This window comes from Ischnura elegans, chromosome 3, assembly GCF_921293095.1.
Source record: "Ischnura elegans chromosome 3, ioIscEleg1.1, whole genome shotgun sequence".
In the NCBI taxonomy this organism is placed as follows: domain Eukaryota; kingdom Metazoa; phylum Arthropoda; class Insecta; order Odonata; family Coenagrionidae; genus Ischnura; species Ischnura elegans.
In genome coordinates, this window is record NC_060248.1 from 29,643,814 (window position 1) to 29,667,021 (window position 23,208).

A 23,208-nucleotide genomic window follows, 5' to 3' on the forward strand; every position below is an offset into this window, starting at 1 on the left:
AGGACTAGTCAAATCACCATATAACAGTTTTATAGAGGATATTCGTTACCTGTTGGAATGTTGATAATGGCTTCCGGGTGCAGCTGCGTGTTGCGCTTTGTCGTGCAAGCTTTCGCGACCGTTGCAGGACGCATCATCAGGCGATGAATGAAATTACGGAAATCGGTGGTCAATTAATAATTAATAATTCCGTAAATAAATAATTAAATAAATTAATAAATAAATAATTCCGTAATTTCATTCATCGCCTGATGATGCGTCCTGCAACGGTCGCGAAAGCTTGCACGACAAAGCGCAACACGCAGCTGCACCCGGAAGCCATTATCAACGATGCCCCTCGCTGCGAAAACCTACGTTCAAAGCTGTTGGAATGTATTTCTAAATAAATTTTTGAAACAGTCTGAATGTAATCTCACCAAAGATAATGTCATTAAATGCATGAAAATACACATAAAATTTTAATGAATCGTACCTAATCGCGAATATTGCGGAAAATTATGAGAAATATATGCGACTAATATTTTAAGAAAAATAATAAAACCAGGCTAAAAAATAAGAAAAAACACTGGAAAAGAAGAAATTTCTCTATGCCCCGTTTCAACAAGCAAGAAGTGCAAAAACAAAATAAGACACCTAGCGAGAATTAGACCTGAAAGCAACCCTACTTCTTCACAGAGAACTAGCAGCTCACCCTCGTCTCTCGACGAGGAAAAACATATCAAAGTCCACCTGGAATAGAATTCCCTTAACGTTATAAATAAATGGTTAAAGCATATGCAGGAATTTCTTTTTTATATTTTTAATTGTACGAATACAAATACAATTTACATTTTCACATTTGTTCAATATAATATGCGCTATAAAAATACAACACAATTGGCACAAATTCCAATAATGGAATGACAAACACACAGGCATTCATTCAAGCACTGGCATGTTACATTAAAACATTTAATCCGTTGAGTAACGTGGGAAACCAAAGATATTTCAGTGGCTTCCCTTTGTACTTCAACTAAAAATAAATAACTTATTTTTTTATAATATCGTCCCACCCGGACGCAATGGCAATCAGGCACAGAGAAAAAATTCATATACATGCATAGTTGGTGAGTAGGAAGGAGTGCACCTGATTGACCTACATTAACGATCAAAACCAATGTAGTTTTTTGGGCTTATATCTTCCCTCATAAATTAAAGATGGTATTCATGATAAAATATTTTTCAGTTAAACCGCGGAGACAAAAGGCTGAAATAACAAATGCAATTCGCTCCGCAGTAAAATAACATTTTGTCTATTTTTGTAACTAACAAAGCAAGATAAATGCCACTTCATAAAAAAAGGGGTTAACTTCCTGAGAAAGAGATTTCGTGTGGACTGACGGGAGAAGGCGAAGGAGCGCTTCGTACACGGCGGCTGTGACACGAAAAAGGAAGAAAAATGTCAAACTTTTCGATTGAACGACATTTACGTAAGAGGAGGAGGGGAGAGAGTGACGTGAAGCAAAGCGAGAGGCTGGAATTAAGCGAAAGTCGCAATAGGAAACAAAATTATTACGTAAGTACGCCCGAGAAAATTTTAATAAAAAAGCGTTTCATCGCGAGGATCACGATATATTTTAGATTTCAAACTGAAATGGCACTAGCGAACTACTCGATGAGTAACGAATTTTAACTATCGGCCTAAACTGATTCAATCGAAGGTGATGAATGAGAGAAAATGCGTGATAGCCTACGATTTGCCGAAAAATAAAGCCACGGCAAAATTTAAAGCAATTTTCACCCGAGGTAATCTTTTGCCAAGATTTAACCCGAAGAGAACGTTAAATGATCTATTTTAGGCCGATTTTTTCGACAAATTAAAGGAAAACGAGACCAAAGAATAAACAAATAATACTCTCGGCGCGCGACAGTGCCAACATCAAGGACGTAAGTCATGGAGCGGCGTAGGTTGTTTGAAGAGATAGTCGAGAAGAGAGGAATAAAGGAAGAGGAGAGGTGGGGGCGATAAAAAGGAGAACGGGGCGAGTGGGATGGGGTGAAAGCGGAGGAGAGCAGGGGCAGGGAGGCCGGGGGCGAAGGAGACGAGCAGCCCACGCCGCGGTGTCCCCCCCGGGGGCGAAAAGTGAGGTCCGGGGGAATGCTAATGACCCACTTTGATCGGTGGCAAGACGGTGTGCACGAGGAGACCTAAGAGTTGGAAGATGAACAGGTGGGGAAAGAGAAAGATAGCATGACACAGGTGGGGCAGACAAGGGGGAGCTGTGGCCGCCGCTGCATCCGGATTGAGGATAGGACTGCTTATCGTAACGCACGAAGAGGTGACGGAGCGCGTAAGGACAGCAAACGGATATCATCGCAATGAAATTGAACCCCTATTTGGCAGAACGTATACCTTTTAACTCTCAACCCATAGCGTCATCTTCTGGCAAGACCGAAGAACACGAGGCGTGAACTCTGACGGACGGCTTTCTTTTAGAGTTAAACCGTTTTCAAATCTTTTTATTCTGGTGGTAGTGCAGCGTAAATTGCAGCAAGGAAATTGAAAATTTGCGACAACGAACACTGAGGCAGAAAAAAATCTCCGTAAACATTAGTTTCAGCCACACTAGTTGAGCGAATGGCAGCATGCGCAGAAGTTAACATTTGAATGCCTCGTGTAAAAAAAGACATTTATTTTTTTAAACGCGCCCTCGAGGACTCCTCCGTCGCTAATCGCCATCCTCGCTCTCTAGGTCAAGCCAAAAGGACATAAAAAAATAAGACCAAACCCGCGAAGAGGTGGACGTACTTGGTAGAAGAAGGAGCTGATGTTAACCTGACGCACATTGTGGACCAAACTGGCCTGGTTCGTCTCGCCCCTCCATAACCTTCTTCCAAACTAGTGCTCCAGTACACGACGCGAACCATTTCGCGCCCCAGCGCCTCATTTCACCGTGGAGCGAAGGGATGGGTGCCTACACACATCGCAATCCTCAAAATCATTCCTCCGGCCTCAGACATCCGGGAGAAGAGACTAGTGACCCGGTCGCCATCCCTCTCTAACCAAACACAAGATGCCTCTCGCAACCGAGAGAGACAAAAATTAGCGTCCCCTCCTCCCGCTCCTTGAATTTTGAGTGCCGGGCGACAGCGTACATAAGGAAGCGAGTGTTTAACAGAAGAGGCGCGGGAAAAGAAAAGCATTAACGTGATGCGACGACGGAAACTCTTGAGCAGTTTTCCTCCGTACATACGTGATCGCGCCTAAAGAAGGCAATGCATCCGCCTAACCCCAGGGACAAAACACACTCCCGAAAAATAATAATAATAATGACGACGATGATGAAAAAATGTAGTCTCCGCGTGGAAAACAAAGAGAAGGGGCGAATGTTGCTAACCTTCCCCGGAATTTTTGCGAGCGTAAATAGGGCGGAAGAGGCGGTGCGGAAACTCACGTAGTCTGCACCACCTCGAATCATTAGCGATGCATGCGCCACCCGAGTTCTTGACGCCGCAAGGTTCCATTAAGAGCGCCGGGGGCTGAGAGTTGACTAAATAAGCCTCCTGCAAAACGAAAGTGCGCACGAAAGTAATGAACTACGCTCGCTAAACAGCAACACACTCGTTGGCAGCACATGCCGCTGTAAGCGGGATTCACCTTACGTGTTTTCACCCTCCCCTACCACTCGGCACACATTTTCCAAAACATTTCATGCGCCCCATTATTTTCATTTACTTTAAGAGCTCATGAAAAGTGACGACACATCTCATCCTAAGATAGAAGAAAACATTACGAAAAAAAATAGAAAACACGACCTACTTATGCAAAACATTAGTACGGCGACTCGGTTCGAAGCTCTTCCCTTGTCTCTCATAGGCTTTATTCCCCAGCTTCCACCCCGTCAGCGCATGTTGCCTCTTTCATACGACCGAGGAAATAGAAACCTACCATTAATTCTCGACCGCCAACCTCTTTCATTCCCTCCGCTTCCCACATCCCCATTCGGCTAGTTCATATCCGTCTTTTTGCGCATAAATTGCTGCCTAATGAATTCATACACAATACTTCCGTAACGATAAAACGATCGGTAAAGGAAAGCACCAAAAAAATGACTTGAGTGGAGGACACGCATTGTGGTCACGAATATTTGTTTATAACCATAACCCAAGCGAAAAACGATGACGAAAGTAATGTGAGGAGGGCATCGGAGAGAAGAGCGGAAGGGGGTGAGGAAGAAAAGTCAGTCACTTGCTTCTGCCGTCAGTTTCACATCCTCTCTAATATTTACAATATGACGAGAAGCGATATTGCGACGGTTCCATTATTTTCATTTGAATCACCATGAGTAAACATTCGCGAAATCACAACCTCGTTATCTCCCGCCATTTATAGCACATTATCAGTCATATGTTCGTGCATTCTATCAAGTCTTTCGAAAGGCACATTCTTTACTTCTTTTTGTGAGAGTTCGTTTCGAAGTTACTACCGCTGCTCTTACCGTAGTGATATTTAACGTGTGGGGCAGTGAACGACACATAGGATCCGAAATTCGGATCGACGGAGGAACCAGTCACGATTTCGACGTTGCCGTCCGAGGACGGGCCACTACCTACGCTCGAACTGACACTACTGCTGACACTTTGGCTGGTGCTGACCACCGAGCCGCCCGCTTCGGCACCGCCTTCGTCATAGTCCCTGTGGTTTTCCACGTCACCGTCCTTAGCCTCACCCGCTCCATCCAAATCGTTGCTCGATTCAGGCGGCACGGCTACGACATAAGTCGGGTCAACGCTCCCTTCCCCGTGGTTTTGTGACTGTTGTTGCTGTTCTCTTTGATACCTTTCTTCCTCTGCTTCCAACTGATCGAGATATTTTTGGATCTCCTCCTGAAGAACAGCGTTGTCTTCCGCCTCGTGGGAAGAAACTGATGAAGGTGTGACCACCACAGGGTTGTCGGAAGGCTCCAGGTGCTGTTTCGAACTATTATCCTCCTCCTTCCTCCAGAACTCGTCGTCAGAACCAGAACTTACGGTTCTCACTTTGACATTCTTTGGCTCCGTGGACTCGTCATCGGTCGCACTCGACTGCCTGGCAGTGGCACCAGGCAAAGAGAGCGTTTCGCTAGCGGAAGATGCGGACGCGTGCTGCTGATGGCCCACGGTCGGGTCGTAGTTGAGGTCGATGTTGGAACCATAGTTGACGTTAATGGAAGAGTGGGCTCCACCCTGCGCAGGAGCCCCTTGGTTCTCAATGGCGGCCAGGATGTTCTGCAAAAGACCATCAGAGAGAACAGATTCGTGGGGAATGTCGGGTTGATCAGGGCCGCCTCCAGCCGGCTGGATCTGGAGGGTGTAGGAACCATGCTCTCCCTGGATAGGGATGGTCTTTACGCGTCCGTGGGCATCCCCTTCCGCCTCTGGTGTGACCTGGTTCACGGCTGCGGCATTATTGTCCGTGAGGGCGGACGCAGTGGGAAGGTGCTCGTCGTGGTGCTCGGCAACGGGAGCTGGGATCGGTGCTGCAGCCGGTAAGCCGTAATTGATGGAGACTTGGCCATTAACATCTCCGCCTGAAAAGGGTAGCCCGTTACTAAACCCAGAATTGACCGAGTGAGAGGCTGAAAATTGGTAAGGTAACGGAGCAAGAGAATATATGTTATTATTCGAATAACCATTTCTCAAGTTACCTGAACCGATTGCGGAGGGAATTCCGTAGTTCAGTCCTTGACCACCTCCGGTAACTCCAAAGTTGGTAATTCCTTGGGCAAGGCCAAGACCCAATCCTTGGTCCAATGGAACTCCGTATGTTGGCTGCGGTAAGGCTTGCGCGAATCCCTGATCCACTTGGGCATGAATGGGCTCTCCGTAAGTGACCTGAGGCAAAACTTGAGGCACACTTAAGTCTGTGTTGATGTTTACTTGCGGAACGCCGTATGTCACTTGAGTTTGCTCATGGTGGACAGCTGGAGCTACGTTGATCTGAGGCGTATCCGGAATTCCGTATGTTATGCTCGGTGTAATGGAAAACGTTGTTTCTTGATGTCCCAACACAGGACCAATATTAGACTGGAACGACGTAGTCGTTAGTGGCTCGGCAGCTGGAGCACCATATGTACCATGGACCACTGCTGGAGGGGAAATATCAATTTCAGGAGCCCTTCCTGCCGGTTCTGGAGCCCCGTAGACAGGCGCAGGTTTACGATGTTGGTAGCTGTTTTCGGGCGTCGGACCTCCAGACAAGTTTGGACCAGGTCCGCAACAAGAGACGGCGGGAGGTGGAGGAGCAGCATGATTAGAGGTCAGGTCCCCATGACCGTGCCCGCCTCCAAATCCATGCCCACCGCTGATCCCGTGGCTTCCTCCACCAAAACCATGCCCGCCGCTGATTCCGTGGCTTCCACCACCAAATCCATGTCCACCAGCGCCTCCAAATCCATGTCCACCAGCGCCTGCAAATCCGTGTCCGCCTCCGTGACCTTTGTGACCATGACTGCCATGGTGACTACTTCCATGGCCTCCTCTATGGCCATGTCCGTGACCGTGGCCATGTCCATGACCGTGGCTGGTCAGAGTTGCCGAGGAAGAAATCTTTAGTCCCCCTCCGCCCAATGGTGGTGGTCCATAGGTTCCGCTTAAGACTCTTCCTTCATGTCCGCCACCTCCGAAGCCCCCTGATGGCTTTCCAGAAGATGGATATGGACCACCGCTGCCGGCGGAAGGAGGCCCATAAGAAACTGAGGGAAAGCCAGACACAGCAGGAGAGCCGGAGACAGAAGCAAGACTAGGATCGGGCACAGGTGGAGGAATGTAGTGCCCATGGTTGTCGTGACCGTGTCCTTGAGCAGCTGCCCCAATGGAAGTAATTAACCCGGCAGGGACTGGTTCTCTAAAATGTATTGGTTTCTTAGGCGGGGAACCACCCGTGAAACCTGGACTGACATCGTGACTGGGGACGCCGTAAGATCCTGATGGAGGTGGTGGTGGTGGGCCACCATAGGTATCGGAAATGCCTCCCGAATGACCTCCGCTAATGATTGATGAAATACTTCCTCCAAAGTCACCTCCACCGTTGAATGGAGCACCATAAACTTCAGAGATGGATCCCAGGCCACCATCCCCATGCGATGAATGTGATGATGAATGCTGCCCAGGGATCGGCATCCAACCTTCGTATGATATGTCAGGGCGTGAAGGTGCATCTTTGGATGGAGGCCCATATACAGGCTTTGGTGGTCCGTAAACTGGTTTAGGAGGAGGTCCGTACACTGGCTTAGGAGGAGGTCCATAGACAGGTTTCGGTGGAGGTCCGTATACAGGCTTCGGTGGAGGACCATACACAGGTTTAGGCTTAGGTGGTGGTCCGTAGACAGGTTTAGGAGGGCCATACACAGGTTTCGGTGGAGGACCATAAATAGGTTTGGGTCTGGAAGGTGGAGGTGGTGGACCATAAACTGGTTTAGGTGGTGGCCCATACACAGGTTTTGGTGGAGGTCCATACACTGGCTTAGGCGGTGGGCCATAAACAGGCTTCGGTGGAGGTCCGTACTCTGGCTTGAGACCAGATCCATGGTCTGGCTTTGGAGGCCCATATTCAGTAATGAGGGATCCTATTTCCAGCTTCGGAGGTCCATAGACTGGCTTCGGTGGTGGTCCATACACGGGCTTGGGCGGTGATGGTGGTGGCCCATATACAGGTTTAGGAGGAGGCCCATAAACAGGCTTAGGTGGCGGCCCGTAGACAGGTTTCGGTGGAGGTCCATATACAGGCTTCGGAGGCGGTCCGTAGACAGGCTTGGGTGGTCCGTAGACTGGCTTGGGTTTAGGTGGCGGTCCGTAAACTGGCTTCGGAGGCCCATAAGCGTGTCCAGGAGCTTTCGGTGGTCCATACACAGGCTTGGGTCCATGCGAGTTGCCTGAAGAACCGAAAGAAAATCCTCCGTGACCGAAAGATCCTCCAAAAATTGAGGCCAATGAAGATCCAAAATTTGAAAAAGATGACCCAAGTGAAGATCCAAATGATCCAAACCCACCTCCGTGATTGTGCCCAGATCCTCCGCCACCATGCGAGTGACCGCCATGGCCGTGGGAGTGACCGCCGTGGGAGTGACCGCCGTGGGAATGACCGCCGTGGGAATGACCGCCGAGGGAATGACCGCCGTGGGAATGACCACCGTGACCACCCCCGAAAGACCCGCCTCCTCCAGAAGAGCCGAAGGAGAGCGGGGGAGGAGGAGGCCCACCGTATGAGTCCTTAGTTATCCCAAATGGGGAGGAGGGGACGGCGTGAACGCATGGGGGCGCAGCGGGCAAGGCAGGAGCACCGTAGGAGGTGTCCAGTGATCCCCCTCCGGTGACCAGGGCGTCTGAAGAGATGGAGAAAGACTGCGAGGGACCTGAAGATCCAAATCCACCACCGCCAAAGCCATGAAGGGATGCTTCCCTCCTGTTGGCCTCCTCGGTCGCCTCCGGCTTGCTGTCTTCGGCAGGAGCCTCCTTTTCCTCCACGAGTATTCCGCCGCTGTCAGTCACGACAGCTTGAACGAATCCTCGGGGGATTAGCAGGCATAATATTGTCAGCGATAAAACAGCCTGGAATAATTAAAAAAACGGATTAGGACCGATGCCAAGCCATCAATTATGGAAATATATAGCAATACTAACCTGATCAAGCACGCTACTATTAAGTGCCGATGTTAAATGAAAACAACTTTCTAAATGAAGGTTTTAAAAGGTGGGTAGGTGAGGACATGGAGGTTTGGATTGCACTTTTATTCCACATTCCGCAACAGACCTAGCAATTTAAGCCTATAACGGTAATATTGGATAGAAATCTCAGATTCAAATGAAATATTCAATAGTGAGAAATAAAAAGTATGTAGAATTCATATTTTCGTGGAAAAACCAGGGAAAGTGAATCGAAAACCATCGAGTATATCCCGATTATAAGTCCATTAAAAGGAATATTGTAAGAAATTTTACACAGCGTTGACGAACATTGATGTCATGTGCGTCATTCTCCATTTCCGTTAACATAATAGGCACTTAGGATACGAATGAATAGATGATATCGCAAAAATGTAAAGAAATGAACATTTTAAAAGAGTAAACAACGCTGTATCATAAACGCATTAAAAATATGTGATATTTGCAACTTATTCCTTATCTTTTAATTGATCAAAATTCTATGACACCAGAACAATACATATGGCAGATGTCCTTAGAAGAAGTTGAAACAATATAAATCCCATCATCTGAATAATGCCCCTTTTAATAAGACAGGTCTCTGTCACCCCTCACCGAAAAGAGGCTTTTAACGTACGGTAATGTGACAACTCGCGGAACGTGAATTTCATGTCAGCTTAGCATAACCAATCAATGACACGAAATCTACTGAGAGGAATAAAATATATGTACAACGCCGATTGAAAATGAAAAGGAGGAAGAGGAGAAGAAGGAACAGGGAGACGAATTTGACGAGAGAGTGAGAGAGAGAGAGAATGCGAATGTAGAGGGGGGGCAAGGAAGACAAGTGGGCGGAGAGGGGTGGGGGCGACGGTGGCGGAGGGGAAACGCAGAAGGAGGTCGAGAACCTTTTCACCTGCTCATTTGCCGACATGTGTTCCGAGAAAAAGTGGGATAATTTCAGATCCGTAGTCGAAGAAATAATCCCACATAAATAAATGAGCAAACCAACTGGATCGGAAGTGGGTAAGCAAGATGGACGGGATAGTTGGACGATGAATGAAGACGAAAGAAAGCAAGGAGAGTTTTTGAGACTAGGCCGGATGAGTGAATTCGACAATCAGACACGTCAAATGCGCGGAACGAAATGCGATGAATTTGAATGATGCTGCCACTTCGCTTGCCTTGTTAATTATTATTCAAGTCGATTTAACCTGCGCCACTCATTAGCATCAAACAGTCCGTCCGAATATCTGAAAGATCGCAACGTAGCCATATGAATTTTTCGAATGAAAGAGTCAAAGTGTAGGTGTGATACGGCGCAGTAAGAATCTATGTTCGAAACTAAAGAATCCATAAAAGACACTAGAGGAACAAGATACTTGAATGAAGATGAAAAAAAGATTACTACGTTTTTCATAACATATTCTAAAGATCAACAATACTATCAATCAAAGCCTTTTCAGTCAAGTGGATTCATCTTCCTCATAAAAAAGATAAACTAAAACTAAATGACTCCGCCAATAAATTACGAAAACTTTAATCATTACATTATTTAAAATCACCGTAGCCAACAAATGATTCTAACCTTTTAGCTACCAAAGACGAATCCCCTTCCGTATATTAGTGGTTTAAATGTTATATCAATAAAACTACACGAACATTGAAAGACTACGAAATTCAACACTCGCTTTGGGGCGAATTATCGGGGCATACCTGAACCTTATTCTCATTCATATATTCATTATACAAAAAACACTTTATAAAAATAATGTAAAAAATTTAAGAGCATGAGATATTTCATCATAAAAAGTCCCAGGCTTTAATTCTCACGGTAATTGCATACAAAATGCGGGATGCCATCATAATAATGATGTCATGATTTCTGGAAGAGATCGGCTAAAGGACAAAGGAAGTACGGACGCGAGAAAGGCGTGCACATTCGATTAATTGGTGAGCAAGTGGAGGCGTCAGTTCACTTCACAGAGATACGAAGGGCAGCCAATCATCCAAGGACCGAGGGAGGATTTTGGGCACACGTGGGATCATCCGACGGACCCGCTGCAGACGATGGGCGCGAGAGAGAGAGAGAGAAAGAGGGAGCAATATTGCATCCCAACTCGATCCACACGAGACGTCACGGATGAAGGTCCATCGCGTCAGATGGCAGATGCTGCGGAGGGTGGAATCGATAGCTCAGACTCCCGTTAAAGCCCGTCTTGTTTAATAACAGGCGGACGAAATATCGGAGGAGGGCGAGAGAAGACTAAAGCCCGCCCCCCCCCCCCCTCTGCCCCACTTAGCACTCTTCCCCCAACCACTCTCCTCTTTCTCCCAGCCCGTTCCCTCGGTGGATGAGAGGCGCAAACATGAAACGTCTTTCTCCCGCAGATCCACAAAGCATTCACCCAGCGACACACTTAACCCAATCGCAATCCGGCCACCGCCGACTACCTTCGCCGGATTCTTTCTCGACTCCATCCCAGCCAATGACAGACCGAGCAAACATCCCGGGAGGTAGGAGACGCAGGCACGAAGAGACACCCGAAATATCATCACGGAGCGGATGCGGACGGAGAGAGGAGAGTGACGGCATGATCCGTCTGAAGGGACTCGCGCATCTCGAGGCAGCAAATTATTTCCACGACTCCGAACATTTCAGGACGCGGTAATTACACGATTTTGGGAACGAGGGCCGAGAGAGCGACGCGCCTCATCCCACAACGCCGCCAGACGAACACAGAAAGCCATCGAATAATTACGCTAACGTCTGATTGCACCCGGATAGTAATAAAATGCATTTATTGCATTTTATGGCTAATGCACAACGTGTCCTTCATTGGCCTGACCAAAAAAACCTCTGACACGGCTGAATCCTTCCGTCGCCTTAACACACTGATATATATCATACGCTTGGTCCGATAAGAATTATTGATTTAATTCTTTTACAGAATTATTTATGTCTTCTCCACATTTAACTTTCATAAAATGTAAGTCTTTTCCAGCTGTTTGTATGTTATTTGATGGTACTGTTGAATATAATTCTGTTCATAATTGTTTAAGTTTTGCTTACTATTTGTTTATTGTTTTATTTGTTATTACGAGTCATTAAAATTGGCCTTGTGCTGTATTTGGACTCTATTGTATTAATAAATAATGGCTTTGAGACTCTGAAGAAATAGATCACACGCATTTCCATAAAATCTTAGCTTAGTATGAGGTCATCGATTGATACCGAGCGATCACACGGTCTCTCTTCCAATATTGAGTTCATTTTCTTTACAATATCAACATTAGAGAAACAATCACCTATTTAGTGCAACTTAAAAATTGATAAATAATGCCATCGAGTCATGAAATTTAAACAAGAATTTTAATTTTCAACTATAGCCAACATAAATCTTCCTTCATCAATCTTAGTGAATTCTTACTGTTAAAAAATAAATTCTGGGTGGCGATAAGGGCCTCGCATTATGAGTCATTGAAATAAGAACATTAGCCACCAAACATTAACCATACTGATGATCAATAAAAACTGAGGCGAAAACAATAACCTCGTAATGGTAAAATGAGATCGAAAGCACCATAACCACATCAACTTAATTTTCCGAGCTTTTAATGCGCCATAAAAATTCCTCAACCTTAGCCCAAAACCCAGGAAGCAAAAATGGCTGAACGTTAACAAGTTCAAGGTAACTACTTTAGTATTTCAAGGCCGCCACTTTCACTTAAAAAGAAGTTCCGCATAGTCCCATAGTCAGAAGACAAGCGAGTCCCTCTCTTCGCAAATACTGATCGAACGTATTTTCTGCATTTAAAAAGCCAAGAAGCACGAGACCTATACACATCCGGCACGGCTGAAAAAAAAAACTATTCGTTCCTTAACTCCGCACGCATTTTTGAAACAGTCCATCGAATTTATAGAGTGGTGTCAATAAAAAAACACAGAAGACGTGGTGGGGCTTCCTCTGCCACCCGCTACGCGCCGTCAAAAGAGCCCTAAATTAATCTCGTCTCGGCAACTTCCTCTAAGTAGGATAGAGAAAAGCGGACGAGCGAGCCTTTTCCCTCCGGCATCTCAACCCCTTTCCCCACGGAGCAGGTCCGCCGATGAATCTTCCCACGGGGAAACCGAGTGCGCTTACACGCACTCACACACACTCACTCACTCGAGAGGTTTGCGGAGAAAACGGGCAGCCTAGCCGTCTGGCCGAAGGAGAAACACGGCGGGGAGAGAAATACCGATGACGGAGCTCCATCTTCGGCGGGGATATTTCGGAGAAGTCATCACTCGGGGAAACTCTCGCGTCGGATGAAAGGAGGACACTTAATCATTTGCCCAAAAACATGAGATCAGAAAAATTTCCTCCTGTGAGCCTGCCTGTCTCCATACAAGCTATTTAGGATAGGTTAGGTTAATTTTGACAAATATCACGAGTGATTTACCGCATATAATACGCAAGCATGAAATTACGATAGCCTTCTTGTACTTCCAACTGAGATCCTCAATTCTAAGACCGTAGTTTTTTCATCATCTAAACATACAACTTTCATCTTTTCCCTACAACGCCATCGGCTAAACTTTGAAGCACCAAGAAACTCGAAAATAAAATTCACTAGGTGCATTCCACACTGACACTATTTACAAATAAGGGTTCGACACTTAAGTCGTTGTCAAGGCAACCTTCATGGTTTCCCTTAACTTCCTATCCATAAACTCAGCTATACCCACACTGATTTCCCGGACACACCTCTGCATTTCCCCACTATAAGGTACACGGTCTATCTACACCTTCTAGCGCCTCATAATTTCTTTTTCCTCCTTCCCTTTCTTGCCCACCACACCAAGAACTTACACATCACCTTGATCTTCTAGATCACCTCCTACGTTGCCATTCATGCCTGCGTTCTAACTCTTCCAGTCTAATATTACACATTCCATCAGAGTACGCAATTTTCGATTAGTATTCGGTAATTAATAAACATAATCGATCGCTAAACCAAAGACAGTAATTTGTTTCCAACATTTCCCAGTTATGAGATTTTCATTGTCCATCAGTTTTGAAACTATATCATCACTAACGAAAATTTGAAAAATGTACCTTAGTATCCTGCGTATCGCCCACCATATCTAGCACTCCGTCAAAATTTCCATGCTTGCGCACCTTATGGTGCTATACTCCAGATCAGACTATTCACTAACCTCTTATTTTAACTATTACATGACGCTCTTCGCATCAACTCTTCCGTATTCATGAACACCTCCTTTGCCAACGCTATCCTCTTCCTGATGTCCTTACTCTTGTCTTCGTTTTTCTTCAATGTGCTAACCAAATGTTACCTCACTTGAATCATGTATTAGAAAGAATTCCGATAACAGACGCGTTGAAATACCTTGTAAATTCGTGTGGAAATTACTTGATGTTAAAGGAATAAGTCAGAAGTTATAGTCGCTCATTTCTCTTGGAATTCCGTATTAAGACAGTAAAATACGAGGAAACTGTTGTTGTGCCTGATATATTCGCCGTAGGGGTCTGAAATTTGGATATGATATGCAAAATGAAATGTATGAAGGACACTAGGAATTTCAGTGATACGAAAGGTATAACTCAGAAGTATTAGTCGCTCTCTTCCCTTGGAATTCCATATTCAGACAGTAAAATACGTGGAAACTGTTGTTGTTACTGATTTATTCGTCGTGTACATTCAAGTTCATTCAAATGACCGCAGTTCAAATGAGTGCAAGGATACGGAGGTGTAACAAATGTTCGCAGGCACAGTTTCCCATCCTCTTTCCGAACAAGCGCGAGGTGCAGAGTGGGTTGTGTGTGAATGCGCTTTTTCGTGCACCAGGGGCAGAGATAAACACGGGGAGGGAGAGAGATGCGCGGTGACGTCATCCGTGCCAACTCCCGCATCCGAGTCCGGATCCGAATATAAGGATGGCGTCACTCTCCTCCCGCGACCCCCTTTCGAATCCCACTCGCTCTCCTCTCTCTCTCTCTCTTTTCCCCGACGCACGAACTAGGAAGAAAAAGAAATTGACAAGTGCACGGAGTCAGACGGCCATAGTGCTAGAAAGGTTTAGATTAAATCTCCGACGCGAGTCTTGCATGACCTTCAAACCGACGGTAGAAGGGAAAAGAGACGATTTTGAGAGCAGTGACCTAAAGAACAAGAGTTTCTGCCCTTTCCTGCTCTTCAAAACATAGTGAAAAGTCATGACAGTATATGGCTAACGTCCACATATAATGACACTATGACGCTTCCTCCATTAAATCGTAAGGCCTAAAATTTAACCTTATTTAAAAACTATTCCCCATCAAAAGAAGGAAAATTGAGCAATTACGATTGCAGAAAATAAATTCTCAAGCTCCCTGAAGAGTAAAAAAAAACCGTGCATCAAGGAAATTTAGTGAATTATGAAGGCTAATGGATACTCCACGTAAGTCATCGAAAGGCTAAAAATTACTAATATAAAGTCACAGAAGAAATTTAAGTATTAAAATGATAAATAAACTAAAACATTCAAAGATTGAATTTTTATTGACACAGTATGCAGCATAAAACATCATTCTTGCGAGGGTTTCCCCCACGATAATAATGATGAGTTAAGGATTCAGGGCCATCCAGCCGCGCTCGTAGACTTAAGGTGAAAAGTAATCATAAAAAAGAATTTAAAATTTTGAAAAATACGGGCAGATTATTCGTACGATGGCTTTCGGATGTATTAATTTCTAATTCAAACTGAAACAAGAGCAAACTATTCCTCATTGACATCTGCTGTCTAACGCCACAATTTAAGTGGAGAGAAATCCATAAATTAGCATTCAAATAAGAAGCGTTCTTTTATGATGCAGTTTCCAACCGGTTTATGGTGGTAAATAGCTGCGATCGTTTTCAACCATTTCCTTCTTCCTAATCCATCTCAATTCGCCATTAAATTCAAATGAAATATTGTGTGACCGGAAATAGTGTGTTATGAGAGAATTTAAACTGCATGGGGAACGACTAATAGCCGGTTTACATTCAATCTTTTAAAAAAAATATTATGTTAACATAATGACAATGAAAAATGAAATTGCTTTAAATCCAAAAAATGCTAAAATAACACACACTTAGACAAAAAAGGGTAATTTATGGCAATTTGGAGAAAACCGAAGTCAAGTACAATGAAATTTCTGTGACACATTAAACATAAGTGGCAAAAATTGTTATCAACGTATCGTTCAACATATGATCAATCCACTTATTCCCGAAATATTAATATAAAAATTAGATGACTTAAGAGGAGAAACTCGATATACTCTACACCATCCTTGGGCAAAATACAAATCTAGCCGTTCGGAGGAACTTCACTTAGATGAAACACGAATAGAACCACGAAAAAATCGCCTCGAATGAAAGTCATGGGAAAAAGAAACTTGGTTCCCGGAGATTTCGTCATTGGAGCCGTAACAAACGAAAACGAAGGAACACTTCCACGTAGCTTTCATCGTCACGGGCGTTTTCACTGAGCAAAGATCACGTCTCAGGAGGGAATACGAGGACGCTGCCAAGCATGCAACCAAGTCATAGGCGTATCTGGGGAGTATCGTCCAAAATTACGTATTCTGTTCAAACCCGAGCGGCCACATCAAGAAAATGACATTAGGATTTGGTAACACAGTCAATGACTTGCATTCTTAAATTAGAAGCTGTCTTACGAAAATTGAAAGAAGAGTTCGAAGAGTAAGCAAAAAAAAATAAAAGGAGCCGGTCATGGATAATATGTCTTGTCAGTAGGTACTACGATTTTAAAACAAATTTCATTGACAAATAGAGGAAATAGATTTGAAATCTTAATGATAAGTATTTGCCTATACAAAAAAATACCATAAATATTTGTTAAGAAGCAACCAAGTGCAATTTATCAAATAACCTATCGATGAGTAGCCAGCTTCGGTGTTCTGCAGTAGTTTTCCTATTTTTGGAATTTTCTCCTGTGTATCATACGTAATAATTTCGAAAGAGTCGACTATTTTTTCAGCTGGTAACTTTGAGAACATGACACACAGTAATCTATTTCCTCAATTTCCACCCACTCGAAGGAAAAATTCTCGGATGAAAGATAACACGATGGATCGATCATCACTTCAGAGCGAGGAAGTTACGCTTAGGAAGCAACCGACCGTGAATTTCGAAAAAGGAACACAATTTAAGTCTAAAAAGGATAGCACGTGGAGTGGGAGGGCGCGGAGTGAAGGAGGCTTAAATCTTAGTGGGAGGGGGGGGGGGAGAGCTCCGTACGAAAAGAAGGGAAGGAGAGAGAGAGAAGAGCAGCAGACGGGCCTCGTCTCCTCAGACTGCGATAAATTACACGAGGAAGGAAGGGGAGGGGGGAGCGTTGGAGAAAGAGTCGGACAGGGGGTGGGGAAGGAGAGTAGGGACGACCTACATTCGAGGGGGCCCGGAGGCGAGTCAAGGGAAGGAGTAAGAAGGAGGAGAAAAAATGCGAGAGAAATATATTTCACAAACATATATATATCAGGATCGAAAGCCTCAAGGGTTGAGACGGGGGAGAGAGTTCTCGCACCCTCAGAAAGCAGATTTAAGGAGCATTTTTCTGAAGGCAAAAACAGAGAGGAGAGAGGATGGAAAAAAACAAGTGTAGACGAGATAAAGCCGTTCGACTCGGAGAAAATTATTGTCGAGGGAGAAGTGAGTGGAAAAAGCGTACAAATGGCATTGCGGAGGAAAAAAAGACAACAACAGGTAGCGCTACCCTCTTTCTGGATCACTGCATCTGACTACTCATAATCAATCATAAAAATCAGAAGAGATTATTTCATCTAAAAGGGTTTAACATTACAAGGATAGTGATGAAACAAAAACGCAATTCCGCATAAGTTCTGATTGGTGAAGTGTTAATGAATAAACGTGGTGATATACATGAGTGTAGATAAATGATGCGAGGCAGCATTACATACTATACCATCGCCAGGTTTTTCAATGAGATAAAAGGGCCCTCCCGCTAAAACACGACTGAGTAATGAAATCGGTTGAGAGAGAGATAGTTAGTATGCATTGAGGAGGGATAAAATTAGGCCACTATAATGGAAATCTTCCCTCACAGGCATTTACGAAAATGAAAAATCCGCCCCATATAGCCTGAAACCGTCGAATTCATCAATAATTCAATAATGAAATGCACGATGAGAGGATTCTGGGAATGGCAAACACTTAACGGAAAAGACGCGAATTAATCATGGTTGTCGGACCCTGGCTCACGGAACCGAAGCGGCAGGGGCGGCGAAGTATGCGACCCATGTGCCCCTTCCCGAAGATCGACGCCCCGTCCAAATACGCGCCACAGGTTGCAACAGGGGGAGGCGCGGACGAGATTGAATTAGAAGTCGACGGGAGAATAAGAATTGGGTCCGCGGAAAAAAAGGTGCGAATTCAAGAAAAACGCCCCTTCCCCTCACACTATAAGGATACAGTTCACGGACGAAACGCCATGAAGTCGGAGAAAATAGAATGAATGAAACAAATGGCCGGGGAACGGATTGACAGGCATCGCACATCTTCAAGCTAATCGCTGACCCCGAGGGCAATGGCAAAGTAGGCGAACTGGCACGAGCGCTTGAACACATGCTCGGAAGAGGTTTTACCGGGGTAGCACTCGACGTATATTTGGAAGTGTACCAAGAGATATGAAGCGAAGAAAGTCTACAAACTACGCAATACCATGGCACAGCATATCAACACCACATTTGAAGGCAGTATCACAGCTGAAAGTTATTCAATTTACCATCACGACAATAAAACATTCGATGGTGGAAAATTGATACTAAAAATTGTAAGCCGAGAGAAACTTTTACATGGTAACAAATCATAAGCATTGAATTCGTTTTTAAACAGAAAAATTAAAGCAGCAGCCATGTAAAAATTGAACAAAAATATTAAGAATGACCGACTAAACATTCTTGACTTGAATATTACAGTATCACGCATTCACACGCACTTTACTCAGGTTTACATTCTGCATTCCATTAAGTCAGAGATAGGACTTTAAAGACATCATCAGCATACACAGGATGAAGCCATTTCTCTCAAAGATAAATTGATACAACGGTACGAGAACATTCACGAGATTTGACTTTGCACAGAGTGCCAAATTCAGAAATATGTCAATCACATATCATTGAAGGCAGTACATTATATCTAAGAATTTATTCAGCCGATCCGCTGGCTGACCACTCCTCCAGAAAAAGCGTCTTTCCATATGCCAAGTAGTTCAAGGAAATCTCTCACGAACAGTATGTACATTCTAAAACTTGCAGTCTGAGTAGCGCAATATTTATTTCTATGTTGCAATTAATAAGGATGTAAAGAACTGAACTCCGACCCTTAGGGTGACGACAGCGATGCGATGACCTCCTTTCTCCCATCCTCGCCCTACCGCCGCGCAGGCGCAAATTGTCGCACTCGGCCTCGGGGTCCCGGAATCAAGGTCACGGAGCAGCACAACTTCAGAGACACATGGGCGATGCTCCCACCTCGCGCCTCTTAAAAAAATGTCCCCAAAGCGCACCGGGAGGGCAGGTACAGTTAGTTATTCAATTGTTTCTCTCGCAGTTTCCGGGGTGATCTGTATGCGTCGAAGCGAAGGTTTTCGCGCGGAGGGCGATGCCAAGGGAAGGGGGCAAGGGACGGCAGCTGGGGAATAGATGCTTATCGGCGAGTCCCAAACGGCCAGGATGGACTGGAGCGATCAAACGGGACGGACTGCTAACGAGGCCGATACGACGATAAAAGCGAGAATTCGAGAGGGCCACGGAGGAAGTGGGTTCGACTCTCATACGGGACATTGCAGGGGGAGGGAGTAAATGGCAATCGGGTCGGGCCTAAGGGACTAAATCACTGATCACAAACACACTTCAACAGAGAAATCAGTTACAGGCTAAAAGATAGCGGAGGGAAGAGACATTAAATCATCCAACCGTAAAAGAAAATGAAGAAACTAAATTGGTACCAAAGTTAAACTAAAAATGTGGTATAAAATAGCGTGATAAGGTATTGGCGCCAGTAGAATACAGGGCTTGACGAAATCAAATATCAACCAAAAAGAAAAAGTCTTCCTAAGCACATGCTTATATCAGAATTATCAATGCTATATTACGCGACTGGTTCGGATTTAAAGGCTCCCGAAAACTACTAACTCAGTGATAAACACTATGGGGCACAACGCAAAGAGAGAGACTGCAATGAAAACGTGGAAATCCAGAGAAAAAAGTTTTCTCACTAGGCATAATCAAAAAGGGATATCAATGAAGAAATATCGACAGGCATGTGTGGAAAGTGAATCAAGAGAAAAAGAAAGATATTTAAGACTAACTTGTATAGCGTTGGGAGTCAAAACCAGTATTTACAGTTAGAAAAACAGCTCATTGTTTGCACGTTCACTTAAGGTTTCAGCCCACGCGTGGAAAAAAGGTTTACACGCTCAGGTGGGAGAGACAGAGGAACGGTGCCAACAGCCCCGAAACACTGGGAAACACGGAACAGGAGGCAAGAAATACCGTCAACGGGAGGCATCCCAACGATTCCATTCATACCACGACAGAGATGGGCGCAACAATGGACGTAAGAATGCCACGAGTATGAAAACTCAGCCAAGTAAACCAAGAGATCATGAAGTGCAGATGAGAATGTGACTAAAAATAAGATAAACAGTCGCCATTCCAATTTGGACAGATACGACTAATGAAGGAGGAACTAACGAAATTATACAGAATGCAGCATTTTTTAAACACCTATGACAATTCGCAATTGAACTCTTATTGAAGAAGTAGCAAAAAAAGAAAGGCAATAAAGAAAAAAGATTTATGATCTTAGAGGCTCTTTGGAATTCCTTATTATCATTAAAATTTGCCAAGAAACTGACGTCCATGAATGAGAACCTGCCACGAAAACTTACGGGAAAAAAACGGAAATTATGGAGTGCACACATTACTACAACGGATTCTCAAGGTAATAAAATACCGCAATTAACCTGATCCTAAACCGACAATAGTTTCGCGAGATCTCATAAATTGGCGCCAGTCGCCGGAAAGACTGGAGACTTCAACGCCAGCTGATCATAACTCGTCCGCGGCGAGACCTTCAATGCTGTTGACTCATCGACCGTTAACCTTACGCAGAGCACGGCGCGGAAAAGTGCGAGGGATATGGCATTGGACCAGGTCAGGGAGTTAGAGGGAAAATAGTAAGGGGACACAAGGCACAAGACGTGTTTTTTTAGAGAATAAAAGGAAACAAAACTTTTCACTCACCTTCATTTTGTAGGCCATGTTGCACAGTGGCGTGGATCCTCTTCCGCCAAACCGGCGAAAGATAATCGCCTCCACGGGATCAAATCCTCTTCTCTTCCTTCCCTTTCCTCACTTCCGAAAAGGCTTGGGAGAAGCACGCTTCCGCACCGAATCAATCGAACGGTGCGAAGAAAATATCCGTCCAGGAGATGGCACACACCGACGTCCACACTTTTAATACCAGTCCGTCCTCGAGCACACACTGTTCCTATGTCCTCTCAGTTTGGGGGCAAAAACAATCCCTTTGGTCACAGCACACGCCCGCACGCATTCATTCCATGGCCCGGCCAGAGAGCCTCGACACTCGGCGGGGAGCCTTCCTCTACTCCGGATGGGAAGCGATCGTCACTCGTCGCGCGGTGACGGAGGAATAGAAACGGGGCCACCGGTGCGCTTGGGGTTTTATATAACCGCGGCCACCACCAAAGGGATGGGTGGCTCCAGAGGGGTCCGAGGGGGTCCAAGGGGAGGGAGAAAGGGGTGAAAGAGAGGAGTGAGGATAAGGCCCTCAGACAACGCCAACAAAACTGAAAAAAACGCCAGAAGTCATGGAAGGGGGTCGAGGGAGGGTGGTTGAAGACGATATTTCGAAAGGGTAGGGGGAGGAGAGGAACATCATCGGAAGGGCGCCGCGCCTGTGGTGTGGGGGTGCGTATGGATTGTGGACGCCTTCGGAAGAGGATGTTGGACGGGGAGAGATGAGGTTAGTGGCGTTGGAGACGCGGATGGAGCAGAGGAGGCGGAAGGCCGGTGGGTGTCCCCCTCATCCCACGAGACGCCGAGCGCCCAATCCCAGGGAAGGGAAAGTGGAGCAAAGAAAGTGGGCAAGGTGGGATGGGCGAAGACGTGGGGAGGGTGGGGTGAGGAAAGGAGGGGGATAAAAGGGGTGGGGAGGGATGGAGGATGGTAGGAAGAAAGGGGATGGGGTTAGTGGGGCCTCATTAGTGGGGGGATGAGACAAGTGGGGGGAAGAAGATTCGGAGGGGGGGACCATGGATGGGAGAAAGCTGGTGCTGCGGGAGAAGAAGGACGATCCGTTCAAATGACGCCGGTCAGGAGTCGAAGGCACAGCCCTCCGGAGCTCGAGACGCAGGGTAGCGCAAACACGTGTGACATAAGGAGACATTTAGAAAGGGCATAGGTACAGACTCAAAATGTTCGCGAATAAGTGCATCTTATTTCAAACCACAGTTTATTTCGAACCCATAGCTGTAAAGAAACGTAAAATCTTTGCCATCAGAGCATATAAAACATTTCAATGTAGTCTATGTGGCTATCATGCAAACATAAATACTTTTAATGAACTCTTAAGATTTCATTGTTCGCGAAAATAAGGTTCCGCTAGGACTAAGGTATAAAATAAATAAGTATAAAATAATGCATCAAGCACGCAAAAAATGTGCGGTTAGAACGACCAAAAACTTCATAGGGTCCCTGCCGTTCGAGTCCCCTCTTCCCTTCTCCGATTTTTCGTGAATAATATTTTCTAAAGGATTCCGCTTAATCAATTAATGGAGATTTACTAAATTGATAGAGAAGAAACAAGAAAGAAAAAATCGAGTTTGGAAACCAGAATCATTTGAGGCATATATATCTCTCATTCTAATTTATTCCAAATGTAAAATATTTCTTTGACACAATAGGGAAAAACTTCAGGAAGTATACCATCGATAAATAACCAGTAAACATAAGTGCACCGCTAATATCACAGATCCCGGATTTTTTTATGGGAAAGGGGGGGGCTGAAGTGTCTGACAGGTCTTCCCATATTTGAGATTAAAAACAAAATACTTCGATTACTGTAGTAATTTTCTCTTTGTTTTGATATGACAGTATTAAATGATTGAGGCTCCGTAGTACAAAAAAATAAAACGAAATTAATATAATCGCGTTAAAAATCTTTCCTATTTTTTAAACGTCTGGGGGGAGGGAAGGGGGCACGTGCCCCCATGCCTCCCCTTAAATCCGCCTATGTCACTACGCATAAGAAATATCAAAGCGTCGAGAACTATTAATTAATGTATTCTATGATACGCAGTCAATTTGCAATAACTTCATCAAAAATTTTCCTCAAGAAGTGAAAGAAAGCTTTTGGATACGCATGAAAAAATCAAGAAAACATAAAAATATTCAACACATGAAGACCACAACCCCAATCTTTGCATGACCTGAATTTCTCAAATTATGTAAG

General features: G+C 44.9%; 2 protein-coding genes across 4 annotated transcripts in view; both read right to left on the minus strand.

Moving 5' to 3' along the window:
- LOC124155154 (nucleolysin TIAR-like) overlaps window positions 1-23,208 on the minus strand; it is a 458,155-nt gene that overhangs the window by 284,658 nt on the left and 150,289 nt on the right. The gene's annotated exons all lie outside the window — the stretch shown is intronic.
- LOC124155601 (collagen alpha-1(III) chain-like) lies at window positions 776-21,677 on the minus strand. 3 transcript variants are annotated; one of them, XM_046529566.1, is made up of 3 exons: window positions 20,979-21,677; window positions 8,010-8,568; window positions 776-7,892 (listed from the first exon to the last, which is right to left on the minus strand). In XM_046529566.1, exons 1-3 carry the CDS (start codon window positions 20,994-20,996, stop codon window positions 4,429-4,431), a joined length of 4,041 nt encoding a protein of 1,346 aa, XP_046385522.1. In that variant the 5' UTR covers window positions 20,997-21,677; the 3' UTR covers window positions 776-4,428. The 3 variants fall into 3 exon arrangements, with proteins under 3 accessions (XP_046385522.1, XP_046385521.1, XP_046385520.1); XM_046529565.1 differs by having other exon boundaries at window positions 776-5,549; window positions 5,667-8,568; window positions 20,979-21,676; XM_046529564.1 differs by having other exon boundaries at window positions 776-8,568.